The sequence below is a fragment of the Heteronotia binoei genome, chromosome 21, assembly GCF_032191835.1.
Source record: "Heteronotia binoei isolate CCM8104 ecotype False Entrance Well chromosome 21, APGP_CSIRO_Hbin_v1, whole genome shotgun sequence".
Classification (NCBI taxonomy): Eukaryota; Metazoa; Chordata; class Lepidosauria; order Squamata; family Gekkonidae; genus Heteronotia; species Heteronotia binoei.
Window position 1 is genome coordinate 48,512,826 of NC_083243.1, and position 24,519 is coordinate 48,537,344.

At 42.1% G+C, this 24,519-nt stretch overlaps 1 protein-coding gene across 29 annotated transcripts in view; it reads right to left on the reverse strand.

Moving 5' to 3' along the window:
• NRXN3 (neurexin 3) overlaps nucleotides 1-24,519 on the reverse strand; it is a 1,739,678-nt gene that overhangs the window by 508,553 nt on the left and 1,206,606 nt on the right. For all 29 annotated transcript variants that reach the window (XM_060262987.1, XM_060262986.1, XM_060262972.1 and 26 more), the window contains one exon: nucleotides 649-830. In XM_060262987.1, the coding sequence (XP_060118970.1) occupies nucleotides 649-830 (182 nt within the window). The remainder of the gene's footprint in view (nucleotides 1-648; nucleotides 831-24,519) is intronic.

A 24,519-nucleotide genomic window follows, 5' to 3' on the forward strand; every position in this document is an offset into this window, starting at 1 on the left:
AAAAAAATATTTTGTGGGCTTGCAGAGTCCTGATCTTTGGATTTAAGTATCCACAGATGGGGTCATGTTGAGGACTGCAAAGTTTTATGACACTTTCTGGTTATATAGTGCTACTGCTAAGGCTTTAAAATTAAATGAAACATATAGATCTTGAACACACACAAAAATACATAGATTGGGGTGGGAGCTGTGCATTTTCTCTGGAACAACTCAGCATACAGGACAATGATTGTAGGAAACAAGCCAACATCTCCAAAGCTACAGGCTACCCAGGCCTTAGCATTCCACTGAATTCTGGAAAGGTGCCCTATAAGGTTTAGAAACACTAAATGAGAATACCAAAGCTTCCTTCCCCTTACTGATGCCATGGCATCCTCAGACCTCACAAAGCTAACAATAGTTTATAAAGAATCACATTAACAGTGGAAAATGAACTCATATTCAATGCAATCCAATTACAAAATCTCTGCATGACTAGCTAACTGTACATTTAGTATTACATACTCTTCTTCTAATCAACTAGATGACAGATTTTATTTTTCCTTGCAAGGTCTCATTGGTTTCTATTAGTAGGTTATGCAACTGACCTAAAAGATCTACAGTGGCAACTGGAACAAAAGCATGGGTCAAAAGAAGTCTTGTACTCACTATGTGGAGCTGCAAAAAGTCAGTAAGGCCAGGAGCACTGTCAATCCGAACCAAGATGCCGTCTTTCACTGTTGTGCTGAACCCGACTGCAAGGCGGTCTGTCCTTGTGCTGGGTCTGTCATTTGCTGGCCAGGTATATACGATGAGGCCTCCACTTTTCCCAAAGATATATGTGGCACCAGCTGTAAAACAGTGCCAAAGAGAATGCAAGGGGTTAGTTTGTCCAGCTGCATCAGGATAGCAGAGGCAATAGCAATACATTTAAGTGTAAGATCCCATTAATGAAAGTGATGCAGTCCAAGGGCTAGGAGGCAAAGTGTCACCCTGAATTAAAGATGTGAACCAAATGAATTAATAACCAAGGAGACACTAAAGAGACGTGTATGAATATTTCCAGATTCTGCTGCATTAAGAGCACAGGGCAGATAATACATCTCTTCTCAAAAGCCTTCATGTATTGTGATGAACAACACGGATTTTCTTATTTTGTGCTGAAATTTATTTCACATCTCTCACACATACACAAAAATGCATCTGTTCTCTCTCATCATCATGTGTTAGCATTGGTGGCTCTTGACTGCCTTTCTTTAACTGGAGGAAGCGAGACCAGATTGCCTTTCATCTGCCACACCAAACCAACCACAAGAGAAAGTATAGAATTTTAAGAAGAGTCTCCAGTTTTAAGTGAACTTTCTAACTTGAATTAAAACAATGGTCATTTAGAAAAGAACTAATACCTCTTTAGTATGATTGGAAGGAATATTCATGTATTTCTGGTGTTCTTGCAAATGTACATGTGACTAACAAAACCACAACTTGATAAATAGCACTTCCTTTGAGGAACTTCCAAAGATGAGTATAAAAAGGGGAGGGGTGACTTTTGGGAATATGCAATAGACCAACATATCTTTCCCATTAAATAATTTTTATCACATCTGATAACGCTGAGTTTGGTTTGTGACAATAGCTTTGATACCTTTAAAAAAAAACAAAAAACCTCCCTCTCTCCAAGGACTTCTTTCTACAAGTCCAAGGGGTCTCAATCAGGTCAGACACTTGGTTCACATGGAATACAGGGACAAGTCCACTGGACCTCACCTAGAATCCAGATAAATTGTAAGTATCCCCTGAACACACCCAACATTCCCTTCCACATGGCAGACAACCTCTTTTTAGGAATGCTTATTCACTATGAATGAACTTCCCATTGACGGACAACTGAAAACCACTGCATTACAAGAAAAAAAGCAATACACATGTTTAATTTCCTTTCATTAAAAAACAACAAACTAGCAGTTACCACTTCTATCGTCCTTTCAACTTATCCTCTGCACAACGCTCCCCCTACTCTAATCTAAACATACTTAAGTTCTTGTACTTTTTATAAGCCTTGCATAGCAAATAGGATGAACACTTGCCAGATTCTGAAAGGCTTTCTAGGAATCTACATTATCTCAGTATCATCACACTGTATGGAATAGGAAGCCAGTGTGTTTAATTCTGTTGAATTTCTAGATCCTCCCCAGACTCTGTTGACATGGGTGTGTTTTACAACCTTTTTTTGCAGTGTTTACAACCTGTCTGCCTACCATAAGAACACTTGCCATCTCTTTGTATTAATTAGAGTGGTCTGTAATAATGAATTAGCATGGCTTCTCTCTACGCGTAGGTAATTCAAACAGGCTACTTGGAATGGAAGGGCTCTTAATGATTGTCCCCTCTTCAATTATGATCTAGTTATTATGTTTCACATTATACTGGCTCACAACATGACACATCAGAAATGCCTGACACAGATTGCTGAAAAGGTAGATATCGTGTGGCACTCAATTAGACAATGGACAATGGATGCAAAAGGGACATGATCAGTCGCCTTCTTAGACTGGTTTTTATTCTTTTAGTAAAACTAGTTTGTTGCAACAGATGATGATGATTATCATATTGGTTTCAGTGGTTGAATAAATTGTAAAGTTTTATTTATTTTGGATTTGTCACACATACTGTATTGATATTAATGCCTAATAAACAAAAAAATGAATTGACTGTTGATGGTAGAACCAATGGCTGCTACTAGCAATGTGGCTCAGTCACATAAAACCTGTTTCTGTGCACAGTATCTTACATGTATTTTTCTTAGGGCACTTTCATGCTAAGGATGGAATTAAATTTGATGCTTAACACATGACAGCCACTTTGTCCTGTAATGTTTAGGTAGATTTACATGCAATTCTCCATTTACACACCACATTGTTGTCGTTATGTTGCCATCAAGTCACAATCATCTTATGATGACCTCATAGGGCTTTCAAGACAAGAGACATTCAGAGGTGATTGCCATTGCCTGTCTCTGCGAAATGTCCCTGACATTTCTTGGTAGTCTCCCATCCAAACACTAACTAGGGCTGACTCTGCTTAAATTCTGAGATATGATGAGATTGGGCTATCCTGGACTATCCATGTCATTGACATTTCTCGTAGATGCAGATAAATATAGGAAAAAATAATAAGATACATTATGTCATTGCCTAAAACTACAAAAGAACTTGACACAAAGCTATTCTTTTGTGCAGCAATCCTGTTTCAAGCATCATTTCTACTTCTGCTTTAAAAGTTGTTAGGAATAGCATTATCAATCTAATAGCCCAAAGTTCTCACGGAATTACAACTGATTTCCAGATTACAGTTCTCTTGGAGAAAGACTTCTGCTGGTTGGTGTGGCATCATATCCCCATTGGCATCATATCTCCATTGAGCTTCCTCCTGCCCAAATTCTGCCCTCCCCAGGGACTGCCCCCCAGATCTCCAGGATTCTCTCAAGATGGCACTGGCAACACTACTCATGAATGAGCCACTTGAAAATGTTGCTAATCTTACATTAAAAGTGTAGAGCTTTCAAATTCTTACCAATACAGGCTTTCCACTGATATTGCAAACATGGGGTTTTAATCATTGCTTGGGAAAATGGCCTCCTCCTGATCATGATCAATTTTGAAAGCAAGGCACTTCTGAAAACACACACACACATCTGCTCATGATATGCCACATAGCAGCACACAGTGCATGTCACAGTCCCTGTGGTTGCCAATTACAGCCAATTATAGCGATTGGCCTGTCAGGGCATTTAAGTGCCTCACAAGATGGAATGCGACATGAAGATGCACAAAGTTCTTTGCATCTGGAAAAAAAGACACATTGAAAGAGAACTCTCAGAATATGAGAGGATATCGAAAGGATCTTTGTGATAGAGATTACTGACTAGTGACTAATATTTCACACATCAGAATTTTGGCAAAGCAAATTGGAGGTTTGCTGTGTCGTTTGCTTCCATACACCAGAATCTAAACCTAGTCTTTCAGCTATGACAGCCTCTCTTTTCCAAAGATGGAACCAGGCCAGAATCTGTGACTGTCTCAGCTACATTCTTAAATCATAGATCTGCTCCTTAATATGAAAAATAGCTCATTCAGGATCATGTGTACACTGGATCCACATTGCAGAGGCTTTCCTTAAGTAAAGTGGGGATGGTGTAGTGGTCAAAGTTCTGGGTAAGGGTCTGGGAGACCTAGGTTCAAATCCCCACTCTGCTACGGAAACTCACTTAGGTTGCCATCCTCCAGGTAGGGCCTGGAGATCTCCTGCCTTTACAACTGATCTCCAGCCGGCAGAGATCAGCTCCCCTGGGAAAAATGGCTGCTTTCAAGGGTGGATTCTATGGCATTGTAACATGCTGATGCCCCTCCTCTCCCCAAACCCTACCCTCTCTCTGCTCCATCCCCAAAGTTTCCAGGTATTTTCCAACACAGACCTGGGAACCCTATGGATGATTTTGACCCATTCACCTTCTCTCAGCTGAAAATATATCACAGGGTTAGTGCAATGAGGATGAGGCAAAATTTTTTGTTCTAAGCTGCTTTGGATCCTCATTGGAGAAAAAGACAGACTGTGTAGCTAAATCAATAAATACTGCATGGAGTCACACCACTGGTCCATCTGCTCTACTCTGGCTGGTGGCGGCTTCCAGAATCCTAACTAGAGAAAGGTGTTTTTTAACCTCTGTCACCTGAGACACCTTGCCTCAACATGCCAGTGATGAAATCTGGGGGCTACCATTTGCAAAGTATGCGTTTTACCACTGACTCATGGCCCCTTCCCTTCCAACAGAGTACATCATGACTAATACCCAAAACTTGTAAAGAAAAGACATGGGAACCAATTCATGTCCTTATGACTTTGACTTGTTCCCTACTCTGTGGCACCAGCTGCACCAGATTAGGCAGCAGCAAAGCCTGTCCTTTGCCCAGGGATAGGCTGACATTTAAAACAACTGCTTGTGCTATTCATGGATCATGAGGAAGAAAGTAGGTTTGTGCTTACATTCAGGTAAAAGAAGAGCAGGTTGGTATTTGCAGAAGCATGCACCAAAGCATTGCCTTCTGACAGAATCTAGCTCTATGTAATTTAACACAAAATATACAGAGGATCCGGTCCATAAGCCCCGGCAATAACATCAGCTAATACTTGCATAATTCAAATTAATACGGAGGAATCTCTGACTGCAGTCATGAACCTCGTTGTGACAAGTAAAGCTCCTGTTCATTCAGTTAATCCAATATGGTCTAAGAATGTAAATGAAATGATAATGCAACCTCTACCTGAAATAATACAGGCTTGCCACTTCCCTCTTGTTCATTACTGTGCCTTTGTTCCCTTGCACATAATCTCTAGCAAATACAGATGACAGCCCATCATTTTCATTCCCATTCTCAATGATTGGGAGCTTATTTGGGAGTTGCCTAATAAAGAGAGAAATTGACCTCCATAAAGGCCAGCTGTTGTTTGGAAAGTAAAGAGATTGAGAAATGTCCAAGCAGCGGAACTATCTGCTCACCCATTCTTCCCCATCATTTTAATTTTCCTATTTCATGGAGACATGCTGTTCCATTATAGGCCTCCTGCTGAGTACAGTGGTTCCAAGAAAGGACTTCTCAGGATGCTAGGGAAGCTTGCACTTAGATCCTATTAGGTTTATTAATCATCATAACCATGCAATTCCAGCCCCCCTTCCATGGTAGCAAAAAGCTATCAGTTGAACTAAATGCAGATTCACTGGCAAGGCAGTTTTGGGCTTTTAATTCGGCAAGAATTGCAAGTTTACCAAACGGCTGAAATTCTCATCTTAGTATCCAGAATGTTGTACGGATAGAATCAGTAATACATCACAAACAATTAAAGAGCAGTTAGCCACTATGGCAGGACCCGGTTCAACTCAAAAAGGAGACCCTGGCAAGGAGGACTGAATTGAAAAACTCTGTAAAGTGGCAATTAAACATGAGAGACCTAAGTGCTTACCTGGTGTTTAATGCTTTTGCAAAACTGCATTAAAATAAGATGAAAGGTTTGACAGACTCACAAAAGCAAGGGAGTACAAACTAAAAGGCAGACAGTTATCTCACGGTGCCAAAAGCTCTCTGGTTCAAGCAACTTTCTATCAGTGGAAAGGTATTAACAAGAAAGTGACTGAGAAAACGTTGCCTGAATCTTGAGGGAGGGGAGTACCGGCAGCACAGCTATATCTAAAAAGCTGTGCATAGACTCTGACAATCCTTTGAAATGCATAAAGTGAATTTCTGGAAATAAATAAGAAATACATAGCATACCATAATGATGTGTCATCTTATGTGAGTGCAAAAGGCAAGGGTCCAGAAATGCATGTTTGAAATGAAAATGCTTGGTGTAGTTGCTGTAGCTATTTCAGCCTAAGTATGTTTGCACCCAAACATACTGACCCAAACATACTCCCCACCTCTGTTGACTCCATCAGTGATTGTGATGCTCAGTCCTTCTTGCAGTAACCTGCAGCCCCTGTCCACTGCCACCACCATATTTATGTGGGTTGGCTACAGTTATCCAGTGGGGAGGAGATGCTACTTATGTTATTACTTTATACATTTTGAAACAGATTCTGGGACAGAACTCTGACTCAGATTAAGTCTTTGTTTCCACAATGGTTTGTCTAACTACCCAAGCATCCCAGGAGGTCATTTGGGACATTTAGTTGTTAATGAAGCCATATGTCAATAACAAGATGTTACCTCAGATTCATTGCAGTTGGATGTTGGCTTGGATTCCATTAACATGTTTCAAGTCCACCACATGCACAAAGGCCCATTGAAAACGACTGATTTGTGCAAACAGAAGTTTAAATGAAAGACAGGGTTGCCAGGGAATGCCTGGGGACTTTGGGGGTGGAATAAAGACTTTCCCATTTCCTAAAATAAATAAATAAATAAAAATACAGCTGTGTAGTCCCCCCGAATACAGCCATTTCCTTGTCTTCTTTTTTTGTTTGTTTTCAAAAGTTTCCAAGCAGCTGCATTTCCACTAAATGAAAGTGTAATTTATCATACCCCCAGAAGTTCCTCGTCAGGCTTTGGTAGCATTTTGAAGCATAGCTTTATTAAGGGACACACACACACACACACACTCACAGAACAACCCAAAGACAAACAGTTTGCAAGTCCACACTTTTGTAATCTCACTGGGGGAATGGTATACCACTTTACTCTAGGGTTGCCAGCTCCGAGTTTTGAAATACCTGGAGATTCTATATGTGGAGCATAGGAAAGGTGGGGTTTGGGAAGGGGAGGGACCTTGGCATGATAGAATGCCATAGAGCACACATTTTTTCCAGGGGAACTGATTTTGGTCACCTGGAGATCAACTTAACAGGTGATCCCCAGGTGATACCTGGAGATTGGCAACCCTAATTAATACGCTCCACAGCAAAGACTGTCTAGGCCGCATGAAACTTGTTCATAGGATTCAAGCCACTGCTTTTGAATGTGTGTCCCAGTATCCTTAATAGCACTGCAAAAGATTGTGAAGTACACCCTTCCAATTGTATGCTTCTACCCTTGCTGTATTGCATTTGGAATAAAATTAACATAAATAAAAGGAGGAATCTTCTTAAGAGCACCATTCTGATGCTTGTATAGACCCCCAAATTATGTTGACTTTTCAACATATCATATTTGATACATAGTCCTAAGACAAAAGTGACTTTGATCCAAAGTAGTATTTCCATGGAGACAAAGATTTCCATTCATGCACATAACTCCCTATCAATACTCTGTCTAAGCTGTGAAGTCTTGTGAGCAAAAATTCTGCTTTGTGAGCTACTGCATAAAATCAGTTTGCTCTGGGGTCATCCTTCCTGATCTAAGACAAAAATGTGTGAGCTGAAGGCTAAATAACTGTGAGCTAGCTCACACAAACTCAGCTTAGTGGGAACATTGCTCCCTACTTATGACAGCTTGAAATGCTCCCCCCCCTTCTTATCCTGTTTCTGGGAGACAGAAGACCCCCTGAGAGTTGGATTCTAGAGGGAATGTAGAGGGCAAAGTCCAGAAATCCTTGCACCTGCAGAAACACTACTCTGGATCCAAGCCTGTGGATGTTATGTTCCTGGACACAGTGGTATTCAAATACTAAAGACATGGCCTGTGATGGCAACCCATAAGACACTCATAATAAATAAGGCATGGATTTTTACCACACCAGTTCCTGGCGACAAAACAATAACACCCTATTGCATTATGCAGAACTATTTCTTCAGTTCTCTGTCAATGAAACACTTCGCATATTCTCCCCCCCCCCTCAAATGAACACATGAGGCTGTCTTATACTGAATTGGACCTTTGGTCCATCAAGGTCAGTATTATCTACACAGCCTGGTGGTCCTCAGGGGTCTTAGGGTTGAAGTCTATCACAATACCTCTTCACTAATCTTTTCAACTGGAAATGCTGGGGATTCTTTACCATCCCCCTCCCCTGAATGAAAGGCATTGTTATGCTGAATTTTCACCCAGTAACTTATATAGGGCCTTTCAAACCTGTTCCCAGGGTCTGGGGAGGGGCCCAGTGGTATTGCACATTCTTTGCATGAAGAAGGTCTCCAATTCAGTCTCTCGCATCTCCAGCTAGCAGGGTCTCCAGTACTTGGATAGATACTTCAGAACTCCTGGATTGCTGCTGCCAGTAAGAAGAGATAGCCCTGAGCCATTGCAAGATGGGGGAAAGCAGCCACTGGCAGCTGGGGATCCATGGACAATAAAACATCACAAACTCGGCTAGGTCCCCCAGAGGACACTATCATCTCCACTGGCCCTTTTGCTCCCTTCACCTTGGCTCTGCTGCTGAGTAAAACTGATTTGCTGAAAGGTATGCATCTCACAGGAGCCAGGGAAATGGCTTCAAAGGGTTCATAAGTGTATGTGGTTACCATCAAATGTGTCAGTTTATTTGATCTATATCCTAACAGAAGATCCTTTCAAGGAGGAATGAGGGAGCTGCCTCACTCAATCCATCACAAAGAAAGGGTTTCTTTACTATTATTTTTTTCCCTTAAGAGCTTTGCCTTGCCTCTGAAACTATAAAGCTGGAAAGGGGAGAGTTATGTGAAAATGCAAAGCTTCCAGGGCAAAAGTCTAATCCTTGGAAAATAATGCTTCCCCACTTAAAAGAGTTCTCACAAAACATCCTCTTTCCCTTCAGGATGCCTGCTTTTGGCCAGACAAACCCTCAAAGACCCAATATGAGCTCAGCAATCTCATCACCTCTTCCTTGAAAAAGAACCAGGCATTGTTTGACATTAATTAGAGAGAAATTCACACTGTACTTTTTACATTTACAGGATCTGGGTTTCACTTACAGGAAAAGGACAAGAGACCTCCCCAAATATCCCAGTGTAAGTCTAATACAGAATGGGAGCAGCAGCTCAAGTTATTCCTGCTCTCTTTGGTTGCATTTTTAAAATGGCAGCAAATTAATACAAGTCACTTTCTTCCCAGGATGTACAGCATCAGCCAGCAATCAGATCAGACAATATGTTGCTTCTTATTAGTTAGAGGAAATTCATATGAGTGGATGGGGTTAGGGAAAAGAGGGAAAGGAATGCTTCTGGAATGGCAACACACAACACAATGCAAACAAATCTGCATACCAACTAAAATGTCCTTCATCCTAAGCACTTGAAAAAAACTCTCCCCGCCCCCGACAACAGAAGCACACTGCCTGGCCTCGCATTGACATGGGAGAACATTAAAAGTACTCCAGTCCTCAATGGCCAAAAGCTGACCTTGAGTTTTATGTAGATCAACATCTCAGCAGCCATATTGATCCTACAGTATAAGAAAACTGAGTTGGTGAGCCAGTGGAGATAATGTTTAAAATGCCAGTGTCCCAGTTATTCAGGTGTACAACTCTTTATGATGTACAAAAGTATTTTCCCTCTCAATATCATTCCAAAAGGAAGCTCTGTTTTATTTGAAAGTTTGCTTCCTACAGTTTGAACAATACTTTATAAAAGGTATTAGGTTATATGCTTTTGTTTCATCAATTCACCAAAAGTGGAATAATACCTTTTGGACACTTTTCTTTTTCACTGGCTTCTCCTGCTCCAAAAGGAAGAAAATTGTTCCAGTTCTATTCTACAACTTGTATAGAAAGGTGCCTCTATTTTGTGGTTAAAAGAGGTGATCTTCAGATTGCTTTCTGCCTCTACCATTGTATGGATTTAATCCAGTCTGCTTTTTCATTCAAGCTCACCCAATTCCCCTCTGTACTACCATTCCCCCATGGCTTTTGTACTTTCAGGTCCCATGATCTCTAGCGTAGCCATTTCTGGTGGTTAATGGAACTCCCTCTTTCTTTTTTCATCAGCAAAAAAGCTGGTTGGATCCAAACCTATGAGTTTATCCAAAAAGTGCAAACAAAGGAAGTTCAGATTGCTAACTGTTCATAATTTGCTTTCTGACCAAAGTATTAATGAACTTGGATAGATAAGGTGCCGAAAGTTGTATTCGTTATGCATTCAATCAAAGAGATATAAGATGACTGTAATAAATTAGCCTGATGCTTCACTTGGGTCAGGCAATTTGAGCAGAAGTGTCATTTATGTTCAATAAATTATGGGTTTTATTCTGATTTTAAATTTCAAAAATGTACCGAGCTTCACATCTAACCCTGCAATGTACAAGGAAAGTCACTAAAATGACCTCAAAAGAGCACATGTGTATTCCACATAGACCACATCCATCCACTACAAAAGGGTGAATGAAACCTAAAGCATGTATTTTACATCAATCAGATTCATATGCATGCATTCTATCCCTTGGGTGAAGTTAACATTGAAAGCCCTTGTTATAATCAATATGGGCAAATACTGCAGGAGGCAAACCAACTGAATTCCCAAAGGAAAATCCAGATGGATGAAAATTATCTGCTCAAATCTGATCTTTATCTGATGTAAGTTGAAAACATTGCTAAAAATGTCTCCTGCTGCCAATTGTAAATATTATTTCATTTTTCTTGGCAATGGCTCGCTAAAGAGCCCATGGAGAGGATGTCCTTGGAGAAGACCAGGTGGCATAATGCCAAAGCAGCAAAACTGGCATTACTCATCAGAAGCAGAACTGGATTCCCAGCTCCCTTGGGGGAAAAAAAAAAAGAGAAAGCAGGTTCTGAATTAGATAACCACACTGGAAAAGCTGAAGGAGAGAGCACCCAAGATGACTAAGGAGCTGGAGCATACTTTTCACATGAGGAAATAAGCCCTCTTTACATATTAAAGGGAATGCATGTATGTACTGCATCTCCATGCGTATGTCTTTGTAAGAAACAGCCAGCATCCATTCACTGTCAAATGAAGCCAGAGACCAATACTGGACAAATGTAGGGTTCACATCACACATTCAGCTATACATGCATTGACTATAACCCAAAAAATTCTCAAAATAAATCTCAAGTATACACTGTACATAGATTGTATGTAGACTCGTTCACAAGTTACTGTGGACACACATGCAATCCATATAACACTACATCTGATTTTTCTTTTTACATGTGTTAAATAATTCTCATGCTGCAATCAGTATGTGTACTGCTGGATAGTGATTGAAATAGGCTTGCCAAGTCCAATTCAAGAAATATCTGTAGACTTTGGAGGTGGAGTCAGGAGACATTGGGATGGAGCCAGAAGCAAGGTTGTGAAAAGCACAATTGAACTTCAAAGGGAGTTCTGGCCATCACATTGAAAGGGACCGCACACCTTTTAAATGCCTTCCCTTAATTGGAAATAATGAAGGATAGGGGCACCTTCTTTTGGGGCTCATAGAATTAGACCCCTGGTCCAACCCTTTTGAAACTTAGAGGGTGTTTTGGGGAGAGGCATCAGATGCTATGTTGCAAATTTGGTGCCTTTACCTCAAAAAACAGCCTCCTCAGAGCCCCAGATACTCGTGGATCAATTCTCCATTATTCCCTATGGGAATTGTTCTCCATAGGAAATAATGGGGTGTCCAGCAGACATTTACCACCCCTCCCCCTGCTTTCTGATGACCCTGAAGTGGGGGGAGGGCCTCCAAATCGGGGGCCCCCTGCCTCCACCTGGGGATTGGCAACCCTAGATTGAAACCACACATCTATCCAGGTACTGGTCCCAGTTTCATTTGTAAAGTGAACACATACTGTGTCTTTCTTATAAACAGATATGTGCACATACATGTAGGATGTAAAATGTTCACTGTAAAATGTGAACAGGACTTATACATTCACTGTAACTTGTGAACCAGGGTAACTGTTTGGCCATTGTGTGAATCAAGATGTTGGACAAGACTGATCCAGCAAGGCTCACCTAATGTTCTTCATTTTATTTCAAGTCGATAATTTGTGTATCTTGAGTGATAATGGCAAAAAGAAGACATCCTGCTCATCACTTGATTTGACCAAAGCATCTTCTTTCAGCCTTGATAGTTCTGTTTTCATCTTGAATCCCTTGTGGACACCAGCCACTTTCTTCTAAAATTGGCACCCTTGGCCTTTGAATTTCACTCTCCTGATAAATTCAAACAGTCACCTGTTGAATTACCGTTGTCCCTTGTCTCCTGAATGCACTCAAACACTGGAACAGACTCCATGAGGCACGGACAATGCCATTGTTTTCTGGTTGTTTAATGATGTGATGCTTGTCAATCTGCTAAGAAACAGGAGCCAGAATGTCCTTCACTCAGCCATTGAGCCCATCTTACCTTATCTCAGCACCTCAGCTTTTTGCTCATATTGTGCCACACCAGTAGCAGCTTATCTTGGCAGCTGCGAGACTCTCAGCAGGGCTGACCTGCTATTTGAAGTCCCAGCAGGAGCATTTGCAAAGATAGTGGTGGGGTTGGAGGCACATAATATGCAAGAATCCCCTCCCCACCATTCTGTTGTTCCAGTCTCCTATGACTTTGTCTGGCATTGTAAAGAACAAGAAAATTTAGAGCAGAACTTTGCTCATTTTCCCTTCAACTTCCTTGGGCTTTGAAGCAGCAAGCAGGATTACAACTTGCAGCCAAAAAGAAGAGCCACTGCAAACATTTCAGTCAAATGACCACAGACTGAAGCCTCATCATCAGGACTGGTGGTGGCAGCTCAACAAGCAGTGCCACTTGAGTTTAGTTTAGTTTAGTTTATTTGTAATTTGTATCCCGCCCTTCCCACCAGGTGGCTCAGGGCGGCTTACAGCGTATAAAATCTAACATAAGAATATAAAAATTTAAACATTTCACACAGTTTACATAGTTAAAATTAAACATGTTCAATGCCACTGCACAATCACTGCTGACCACTGCTCCACCCCAATCAACCACTGCCTGCCTTTCACCACCTCTCACTGCCTGTGGCTCCCATGCTCCTTTCTCAGGTGTTTTTCAAGGCAGTGCAGCAAGCTGTGCATACCCAATAGGCTATTTAACACCCCAAAGCAGTATCTTCTCCAAGGGAATTCCATTAAGGGGCTACAAAGTTAATGACAGAAAACAGGTATGATCTCTTTTGTGTCCACTTCGTCCTGCAAGGCTGAGTCTTCCACACAAACTCTGATAGATCAACCTGCAGGCACATTCACACAGTCATGTTTTAACCATGAATGAATGACTAATCACTTGTTGCATGTGAGCTGTCTCTTCTGACCAGCAGTGAGCATGAGATAGCATCAAGTGATAGAAATACCATGGTACTCAATCTGTGATAGCTATTTTACACTTGCAGGTCATCATTCTGTGTTGCAGTCTTCCAGCAATAAGCCTAGATTTGAAAACTGGCCCTTAGATGCTGTAGTGTGCCACAATCAAATAATGATCTCTATGCACGATACCTCCACGCATTCAGTCAGAATCCAGGTAGGAAAAAAATGGTCCTGCACCACCTGCCACAGCATAATCAGCCATTGTGTGAGTGCAACACCTGCCCTTGGAGGAAGTATGCAAGTGTACACTCCCTCCCTGTGACTGGGGATGCTGCTTTCCAAAAGTTCCTAACACGAGGAAGCAGAATGCACTTCCTTCATGCATAGGACGTGCGCTCACACGCTGAGGAACATGTGGAGGTGGAGCCAGCACGTCTGTACTCATTCCTGCAGTCCACACATTGACTAACCATATGGAAGGGCAGTACATAGAAAATTTGTATCACCATTCAAAGGTTTCACCCGAGGAAGGAATTCAGATGAGATAAGCAATGGAAAGGAAAAAAGGAAAGGTCCCCTGTGCAAGCACCAGTTGTTTCCAACTCTGGGGCGACGTTGCTTTCATGTTTTCACGGCAGACTTTTTATGGGTGGTTTGCCATTGCCTTCCCCAGTCATCTACACTCCCCCCCCCCCCCAGCAATGGAGCCACACTTAAAGACAAAGCATTTATACAACACTAAGTTCATTAGGAATAGCAATAGAAGAATTTGCAGTGTATAAAGCATCTGATCTTATGATTCTGCTCTGAGCTTTCCTTGAATATTACTACCAGATCACTGCTAGGGCCTTATAAGCATACCACCAGTCTTCTCTGTGACTTTGGACAAGTCACATCCAAAGGGAGCTTAGTTTTGTCCTCTGCAGAAAAGGGAGCATTAGTGCCTTGTGAAAGCAAAATATTCACGATTTCTCTGTATTTTCTGCAACATTATCACCTTAACTAATCTCTTTCATCCCTGCCAGAGGGAAGAGGAAACTCATTTGTAAGAGTTGGATCCGTGGGAGAGGGTTACGTGCAATCTACTCAAAAGTAGTGGGCTGAAGTAAGAGACATGTGTAATGGCTGTTTAATCATCCTCACTATGAAGTGCCAATTTCTTAGTCTCTTATGACATTCATGAATGATGCAAAGGGCTGGCATGATGAATGCAAAGCAATTCCAAGCAGCAGATACTTTCAGAGAATTTATATCCCCCTCCCCGCAGGACAAAAGGGCTCCAGAGCTGAATTATCATTTGCTCAGCAGAAGAATTTACAGTCTTGCCAGCAACTCCTCTTCCCCTACTCGATAAAGCGCTTATTTTGATATACTGACTGTGGCCGCACAAGAACAACTATGTCCCGAGAAAGTCAGCAACAGAGAGAAATGGCCAAGTTGACTGCCTAGCCCAAGGGGACTGTTCACGGTTACCTGCACTAGTGCAAAGCTTATCCAAATCCTTTGCCCAATTCTGGCAAGCAGTGAATATTCCTGGCTTATTGTTCCTCGAAGTTTGCTCGTTTATTCTCAGATTTATATCAAGCAATGGCTCTTCACTTAAAAACATACCTGCTTATATAGAACTATCATTATAACATGACATTTCTGCAGGAAATAGTCCTGGGCCAAGCTTCACACCCTACTGATACCTCTCTGATTAGTTAATGAATTATAGCACTAGGACAACTGCTTTTCACCTGTGGGCTGCCCACAGATTTTGTTTGTAATAATGCTGCCTACATTTGGAATAGCAGAGCTGTTGGGAATTGGCAGAGTTAACATGCAGGAAAGGAAATCATACAAATGGTAAGTGGAGACATGCATTAGAAATCCATCCATCCATCCATTTCATTGTATTTAATTTTTAACCATCTACCCCCACCAAAACAGAACTCAAGGCTGTGTACAACATAGTAATTCATACAGGAGTAAAAACTTAAAACTAATAAAAACACAGGAGCTAACTGCCTCATGGGAAAAGCTCGGGAGGTGGGAGTGCCAGTAGGATGCAACCGTTGCTGTCCTCAGTCAAATGCCTGGTGGAACATATCTGCTTTACAAGCCCTGAGGAACTGTAATGCAGGGCTTGTTTGTTATTTGGCAGAATGTTCCACCAAGTTGGAGTCAGGGCAGAGAATGCCCTGGCTCTAGTCAAGGACAGCCGGACATCCCTCAAGCCAGGGACCACCAGTAGATTCTGATCTACCTAGTGCAATGCTCTTTGGGGGGTTTACCAGGAGATGCAGTCCCAAAGATAAATGGATCCAAGACCATTAAGGGCCTTAAAGGTCAACACCAGAACCCTGAACCTGATCCAGCACTCCACCAGAAGCCGGTGCAGCTCATGTAGCACTGGATGGATATGTGAGGACCTGGGCTGCTGGTGTTGGAGTTTCCTAGTCAGTCTCAAAGGTAGGTCCATGCAGGGCAAGTTACAATAGTCTAATCTGGAGGTAACCACTGCATGGATTAATGAGGCTAGGTTTGGATGACACAGGTAGGGAGTTAGTTGCCTGATCTGGCACAGTTGAAAAATGCCAATCTGGCAACATTTGTGACCATTATTAAGGAGACATCAAGGATCATCATGCCTATGTCCCTAATGGTTTGTGCCAGTCTTAAAGGCAAGAGCTGGGAGCTGGCATCCCAAATCTGAGTCTCCACACCCCAGCCACAGAACTTCCATCTTAGAAGAATTCAGTCTCTTTGTAAATACGTGCCTCAGTGGAAACTAGGAGGCTCAGATCCTATGACAATGTTCTGCTTGGCAACAGTTCCTTCATTGCGGGGGAGGAGTGAATTGTTTTGCCAATTCCTTGCCCCCTGCTATGGACTCCTGATTTGCCCTCCCCCACAGGGCCACCAACTTGAAGGGGAGCAAGAAGGGTTGCAGTGAGAATGGGAAGGTGCCCACTTCTCATCTAACTGTGCTCGCATTGTTTGGAGTCCAATTATGAGCATCTGGGAGGAACAGACTGGCCTGTTCTCTTTTCCCAGGCCACCATCCCTGCTGCCAGCACCTCATGGTCCCACCTTGGTTGCTCAGAAAAAGCCCTTCAAGCTGACCAAACTATTCTGACATGCTGTGATTCAGCCTGCATGCCAAGGTCTGCCTATAGTGTAGGTTCACCTACAATGAAAATTACTGCTGTCACTATCTCAAGCCAATGAAGATAGATCCGGGTAGGTAGCCATGTTGGTCTGAAGCAACAGAATAAAGGCAACACTTTATTAAATGCTACTGCTTAACACCAAGAAAATAATATACTGCTAATCTCAAGGTTTATTTCTAGTTCAAACCAGTGGCCTTGGATATTTGCCTAGATCAGGAGTCTCCAACAGGTAGCTCGTGAGACAGACCCCAGAAATTATCACGAAACTATTTGCTCTGGGCTATTTCCTTTTAAAAAGCTGTTATTTCCTAGGATTTTTCTCTGTTCTGTTTACCTGACTGCTTCATTTCTGGGGTTCTTCTTAGTCCATGCTTTACTTCTAGAATGTATCAAATTTTGGTTGCATGCCAGGGTCTCAGTGGCTTGGGACATTTTTCATGAGTCTGAAGTAGCTCTCATTAAAGACAAGGTTGGTGGCCCTAATGCTGATGAAGGTTGGCCCCTTCCCCATTTTCCCTCATTGTTCAATATGCAGTCTGCAATTAGTATTAAGCAATTGTTTACAGGACATTTCATCCTAAAAATGGGGTTACATAAACTTTCAAGGTGTGTGTTTTCTTTGTTTGTGACTAAAGTGCAGCTTTTTTCCTTTGCCTCAGTTAGTCTTATTAATTGCTTCTGAAATGAACTCACTACTGAGTTAAAATGCAACATCCCTTTAGCAAAGAACAGCAACAGCGGACCATACATACAATAAACCCAATCAAGCTTCTTAAGACACAATGGAATAAAAAAGAACCCAGCAGGAAAAGGAGGTTCCTAGCAATTTACATTTTTTTTATCCTTGGATTGATTTTGCGCTCACTCACAATAGAACATATATCCCTGCATAGCCTTTTAAGCCATGCTTCCTAGCACATGTCTGAGATAAACTCCAAGAGCATCAGATGAGTTTACTTTAGCTTTAGATGCTTTAATGGCTGGAGTTATACAATGCAGAAATAGGGGACATTTGTGCTACTGGTTAAAAATGTGTATAGCACCAATGCTAGATGCTGTATAGACTGCTGAACTGAAATGAGCTAGTGCTCATTTAGAAGAATGCATAACATGGTAACTACCCATGTGTCAGAGTGTGCTGGAAAGCCTATGACATGACTGTCTTACCGAATCTAAGAAGTCATGTTTACATACTCAGCATGCTGGGCTGCTTCCAGATGCTAAAGTGTGAATGGAGCCCAGCACCAGGACCACTAAATAGACCACTAAATGGACAGCCTCTTGGGAACCCTATGTCCAATGCCATGAGTTCCATGATAGATAAAAGGTGCAGAATGAATACAATTTTATGGTGAAATGACAGGATTGTGGTAGATATGAAGAAATGACAATGAGGACTTCCTTGACATGTGATAAAACTTCCCACATTGAAGGCCCTTCCATTCAGAAATAAAAAGAAGACTGATGTATAAAGTATTATGAGGCTTTCTGGCAACAAAGTAACGTGAGTGCACATGTATTTATCAAGTGTGATGTAGTCAGTCATGGTTTTATGCTAAGTTCTATGTAGGAATTTTGTCACAGGGTATGTTATGGGAGAATCATGAGGTGGTGCTTCCTGAGGACTTAAAATCCACACTGGTAAAACATTGCACCAAACATTTAGCATGTGTATGCACATGCGCAAACACATATGCACACATGCATGCATATGCACATACACACACATCTCACCTGGCTACCAATGCCCCTCAAATGAACTTGTATAACCATTTCTCAACATCTGAAAAAAATACTACAAGTCTTTGTAATAATTGCCTTGAAGGGACTGACACCAGTGGAGGATGGTATTATTTATCAGTTCACAAAAGCCTGGCCTGGCACTTCATCCATTACATCAATGGCAAAATTGATAAATAATGGAAAATAAATTGGAAAATAATGGCCAAATTAGAAAATTCTTCTCTAGCATCTTTACAATGAGCATCAAGCCAGGTGAGTCAGCAACAGGAGGGCAACAGAATGAGGTAGCATTAATGCCTATCTGTCAAACAACAGGATCAAACATGACACCCACCTCCCAAATCTTGTTCCGAGGTCTCTCTTCTCCCCTCAAGAACAGGATTTCAGGGACTATTTTAGACCTCCATGGAAGGGAGAAAGTGGGAGAATTCATGTTCCAACCTCTGTCTCCAATAGGGTTGCCAGCTCTGAATTGGAAAATATCTGGATATTTGGGGGCGGGGTGTGTGGAGCCTGAGGAGGGTGGGTTTAGGGTAGGGGCTTCAACAGAGTATAATCCATAGTGTCCACCTACCAAAGCAGCCATTTCCTCCAGGTAAATTTATCTCTGTCACCTGGAGCTCAGTTGTAATCCTGTGAGATCTCCAGCCGCCACCTGGAGGTTAGCAAACCTAATCTAATATCAATATATTTATATCTAATATGTATAGTATATATAATATATTTATAATATCTAATATCAATTTTACATACTCACTCACAAATATACTCACATTTGTTGCCCTAATACTGAAACCTCCCTGATCCCATATGAGCTCCAAGAGTATTATCCCTCCCCCATCTATTACCAGTTATGCCAAAAGATATGCTGGATATTCACTGGCTGCCTAACAGGGCAAACCACCACACATGGAAAAACCCTTAAATTTCAAAATAGGATAGAAAAACTAAGCCCCATGATGCCTTTTCATGCTGTTTCTCTCCCTCGGCTTTCTGCAAATGCAATATATTGATTCCCCTTTTGCTCTCGCATGCCGTTCACATGCTTCAGTATCGCAAAACTATATATATTTCTCCATCTTTCATCTCTTGCATCGAAGAACCTTTTAGCCCTTGACATAAAGGGGTGGCCAACCTGCTTTCTTCTTGCTGCAGTCTGGTTCCCTGTAGCCTTGATTAACAGCCCTCTTCCACACTCCCCATTGATTTTGATCTTAACTTTTGCTGCGAAGACAAGACAGCTGCATCTTCAATTGCATACAGCAGAAGCTCAAGTGCATTCAGGCCTGATTATCCAAGCTCTCTTCTTAGAAAAAAAGGATGCTTAGGATATGAATTTTGTTTCCTAACGTTTCAAGGGTTTTCCATAGTGCTGGAGCATGCATGGGTAATTGTTAGTCCTAACACTTTCTCCCAAATCCGTTCCAGTAATGAGAATGCACAAACAAGCCTCAACTACCTTCACGATAACAGCAAGCGACTTGACGAGACCTCCAGGGTCTTACTGGAATAGCTGCTTGGGAAAAGAGTCTAGGCCAGTTTACAGCCTATAGGCCTTTACTACTTTCAATTATTTAAGCTTTTGAGGTCCTCTGTGAGAAATAATTGCATAGTGTCAGCCACATGGACAAGAGGACACCTTGGTGTTGCATATTCTTATTTTGTTTTTGGTGTTTTGTGGCATGCTGACACAGCATGCAAAACAAATACATTGACCCCTGATGACAGCACCACTGTGCAATCTGACCAATCTTCTCATAGTCATCGCTTTATCTTAGAGAGGCTGGGATTTTTATAATTCACAATCCCTGAAAGATGTTGTACCACTCAGAAGATCCTACTGGTTTCCAAAACTCTTTGGAGAAATTACTAATTGACTTTAACGACCTCAAGAATAGGAGACTGACCTTTATCATCACTGGCTTCTACCGAACCTCTCCCACCATTCTGAAGACAGGCCTTCCTTTGGTACATGAAGGAGCTGAAGGATCTCAAATACCTGAGAAGACTGCAGGTGTGTCAGAAACTTCAGGAGTAAATCAAATGTAGCATAGAACCTATCTGAAGGACTGTGTCCAGGCACTGACATTGTGGGGGACATGTTTTCCCCTTCACCACTGCAACTGTAAATTATCACCCAGTGGGTTAGTTTCAGCAATACATCTTCTGCCTGTATCTACCTCTATTACATTTTTACCCCATCTTCCTCCAAGAAACTCAAGGCAATCTATGGATCTAAGTTAACCCCACGAGTTTCATGGGGGAACTGAAGCCAGATCCAACACTCTAACTACTAAACTATACCATTGGTCCATACACTAACCCGAACACTATACCTAGCCATTTGCATTCATCCCATGAGGGACACATGCAGTTTTCTATGGAAGTGCTTTCTGTGTGGTTATCAAATGCCACATAAAAATAGATCCAGGGCAGTTGTTTTCCTCCAGTTATCAGCTGATTGCTTTTCTGCAGTAGTACAGGGACCTTTAAAAAATGCCACAAAAATATGAGAATCCAAACTCATTTTATCTTTTCCATATGTCTGGAACATTTTTGCTTCAGGGCTTTTTCTCTGATGTTTAGCTGTGGTTTCCCCCCTCCCTCTTCCAGCCGATATCTGCTAGAGGCATCGCCATGACGACTAAAAGACCGCCTGAGATGATAACGAATGGTCAAAGTTTCTCTTCAGAGTGAACTCCAGCTGTTGCAAACTTCCCCCATTTATCTTTTCCCAGTCTCAATTAGAGCCACTGCACTTGGAACTGATTTCCTCCTGCCCTCCTACAGAATAGATACGTCCACCTGTCGATTGGCATCCTTGCTTCATTACTTGTTGACAACTTGCAAAGCAACTGTGCGCCACTAACAAATTGCTTCTAATCATTTCCTTCCCTAACATTATCTCCACAGTCCTTCAGTGTGCAGACACATACTCAGCATGCTGGGCTGCTTCCAGATGCTAAAGTGTGAATGGAGCCCAGCACCAGGAGTTGTGTGTTCTCATCCGCAATTCACCACCATCAACTGCCTGTATATTTGGAACGGATACCATTCTCTCTGCAGCTCAGTTTCTTACAATGATAATGCATGGATAATACACTGGTATGTCTTCTTGATAGAATACACTGGTACATCTTTGGGATAGGAATTACACAGTGGTAAGTGAGACTTCCTCAGGGACTTTTACAATAATTTCTAGTGCTTATATTCATTCCTACTGGATCAGCAAGCTGTGTTTGAGTTTACTTTTCTGCAAAAGTTTTTTTTTTTTGCTTTACCACCATGTCTATATTTGTCCTTTGTTCCTCTCCCTTGATTGGCTGCCATTTCCTTATGGAACCAGTTTAAGGCTTGATTTTAATGCGCCTATTGCCAGCATCTCAGTCAAACTGAGCCATCTGTCACTCAATATGCAGTGTTTTCACAGCAGAGATCCATAGCCTGGGTTACATGCATGCTAATATGGCACATGTAACAGGACTGCATGTGTAGCATCCCAGTTTAAAGCAGGCACTGGACATAGAACCTTACAGCATACGTAGGGTTGTCTGTTCTGCCAGTTTAATACTTGAACCAGGCCTACATTACTGTTTACCGGGTCGGAGTCAACAACTCTCTTCTAGTAGAGGGGAGCCTTCTCTTGATGAAGGAAGCCTTCCTTCAGGGTAGTGCTGTTGACTCTGCCATGAGAAATTCCTCAAGATTTGGGAGTAGATTCTCAACTCATATAAGTGTAATCTGCACATGGACTGTAGTGCATCAGCTGTAATTTGTGAACAGGGCTTTAGCTGTGGTGGTGTTTAGTGTGCTACTTTCTCATGTTTATAGTAGGTATTTTAATCTACTGGAACACAATGCCTGACTTGTGCTAAAGCTTTACCAAAAGCTTAATCGTTGAAAACACAAGGATCAAAGGAGGGCCATTTTTTTTCCTTTTTTTCATGTTCCCAGCAACATATTTGTAAACTAGATGAAAAAGTAGCCCCTAAAACTCTAAAAGTGGCATTTCTAGCAAATGGATATGCCATCAAAATATAATATTTTAATGCCTTTTTAGTGCTGCGACCAGTGTTTCCTCTAAGCTAAGTTAGTGTGAGCTAGCTCATAGATTTTTAGCCTCCAGTTCACACATTTTTGTCTTAGCTCAGGACAGATGGCCCAAGAGCACATTAATTTATGCGGTAACTCACAAATTTAATGCCAGTAGCTCACAAACTATAATTTTTATTTATTATTTATTTATTACTTTGCATTTATATCCCGCCCTCTCCGCAAGCGGACTCAGGGCGGCTTACAGTATCATAAAAACAATCATTCCATAAAACATATAAAACCATAATACATTTATCAGTTTAAAACTATTACGCTATCTCGATCCAGTCTGGCGGTATTGGGTTCTGACTATGACCACCAGCTTCTGTAGGATGTCCGGTGGCAGCTCATTTTCAGTCAACCAGAAATGCCTGTCTAAACAGTTCGGTCTTACAGGCCCTGCGGAACGCCGACAGATCCCGCAGGGCCCTTATAGCTTCTGGGAGGGTGTTCCAGAGTTCTGGTGCTGCCACCGAGAAGGCCCTAGATCTTGTTGCACATAGCCTGGCTTCTTTTGGGCCAGGGGCAGACAGCAGATTTTTTGTCCCTGATCGCAGTGCTCTCTGGGGGATATATGGGGAAAGGCGGTCCCGTAGATAGGCAGGTCCCTGACCATAAAGGGCTTTAAAGGTTAATACCAACACCTTGAAGCGAACTCGGAACACAACAGGCAACCAGTGCAGCTCTCTCAGCACTGGCTGAATGTGCCCCCGTCGTGGTAGCCCCATTAACAGCCGTGCCGCAGCGTTCTGCAGCGTTTTTGCTCAGCGTTCAGCGTTTTTGCTCATAAAACAATGCTGTTTAGAGAAAACATTGGCTGTGACCATTGTATAATCCTGCATTCCCCCCCCCCCACACACACATGTATCAGAAATATGCTCCAAGTATTTATTTCTAAAGTACCTGTAGCAGAAGAAGAGATTAGATTTATACCCTGCCCTTCTCTCAGAGTCTCAGGGCAGTTTATAATCTCCTTTCCCTTCCTCTCCCCATAACAGACACCCTGTGATACAGATGACTTTGCATTGGCTTTCTACAAGTAGTACTAAAAAGTTGTTGCAGACAGTTGTGAAAACATGGGCAAGCTTTTAAAATGGCTTGTCAGAATGCCATGACCGATGGGCTGCCCTATTGCACCTAAATACAACACAGTAAAGAGATTAAGCAATTTAGATAATCATCTTACTTTTCTGCCCCTTCAATATATTTATTTCATTTACTCTTAAGCACTGCTTTCAGCTCAAGGTGGGAAATACTGTGGGTTGGTGTTAAATGGAAGGCATACGATGAGTGAAACTCACCGATGTACATCCCCATCCAATGACTGAGTTGTTCATGCAGTACGTGTCCCACACCAGATGGGTCTCTCAGTTGACCCCTGCAAAGTCAAACTACAGCCTCTCAAAAGTGAGAGCCAGCATGGCACAGTAGACAGAATGCCAGACTAGGATTCTGGGGCAACCTGGCTTCCAATTGCTGCTCTGCCACAGAAGGTTGCTGTGTTGATTTGCACCAGTCACATTCTCATATAGGGTTGCCAATCCCCTGTTGGGGGGCAGGGGATCCCCCAGTTTGGAGACCCTCCCCCTGCTTCAGGGTCATCAGAAAGTGGGGGGGGATGGAAATGTCTGCTGGACACTGCATTATACCATACAGAGGCCAGTTCCCATAGGGTATAATGGAGAATCAATCCATGGATACCTGGGGCTCCTGGGGGAGGGCTGTTTTTTGAGATAGAGGCACTGAATTTTCAGGATAGCATCCAGTACCTCTCTTCAAAGCACTCCCCAAGTTTCAAAAGTATTGGACCAGGGAGTCCAATTCTATGAGCCCTGCCCCCCCCCCCAGAAAGGTGTGCCATCCTTCATTATT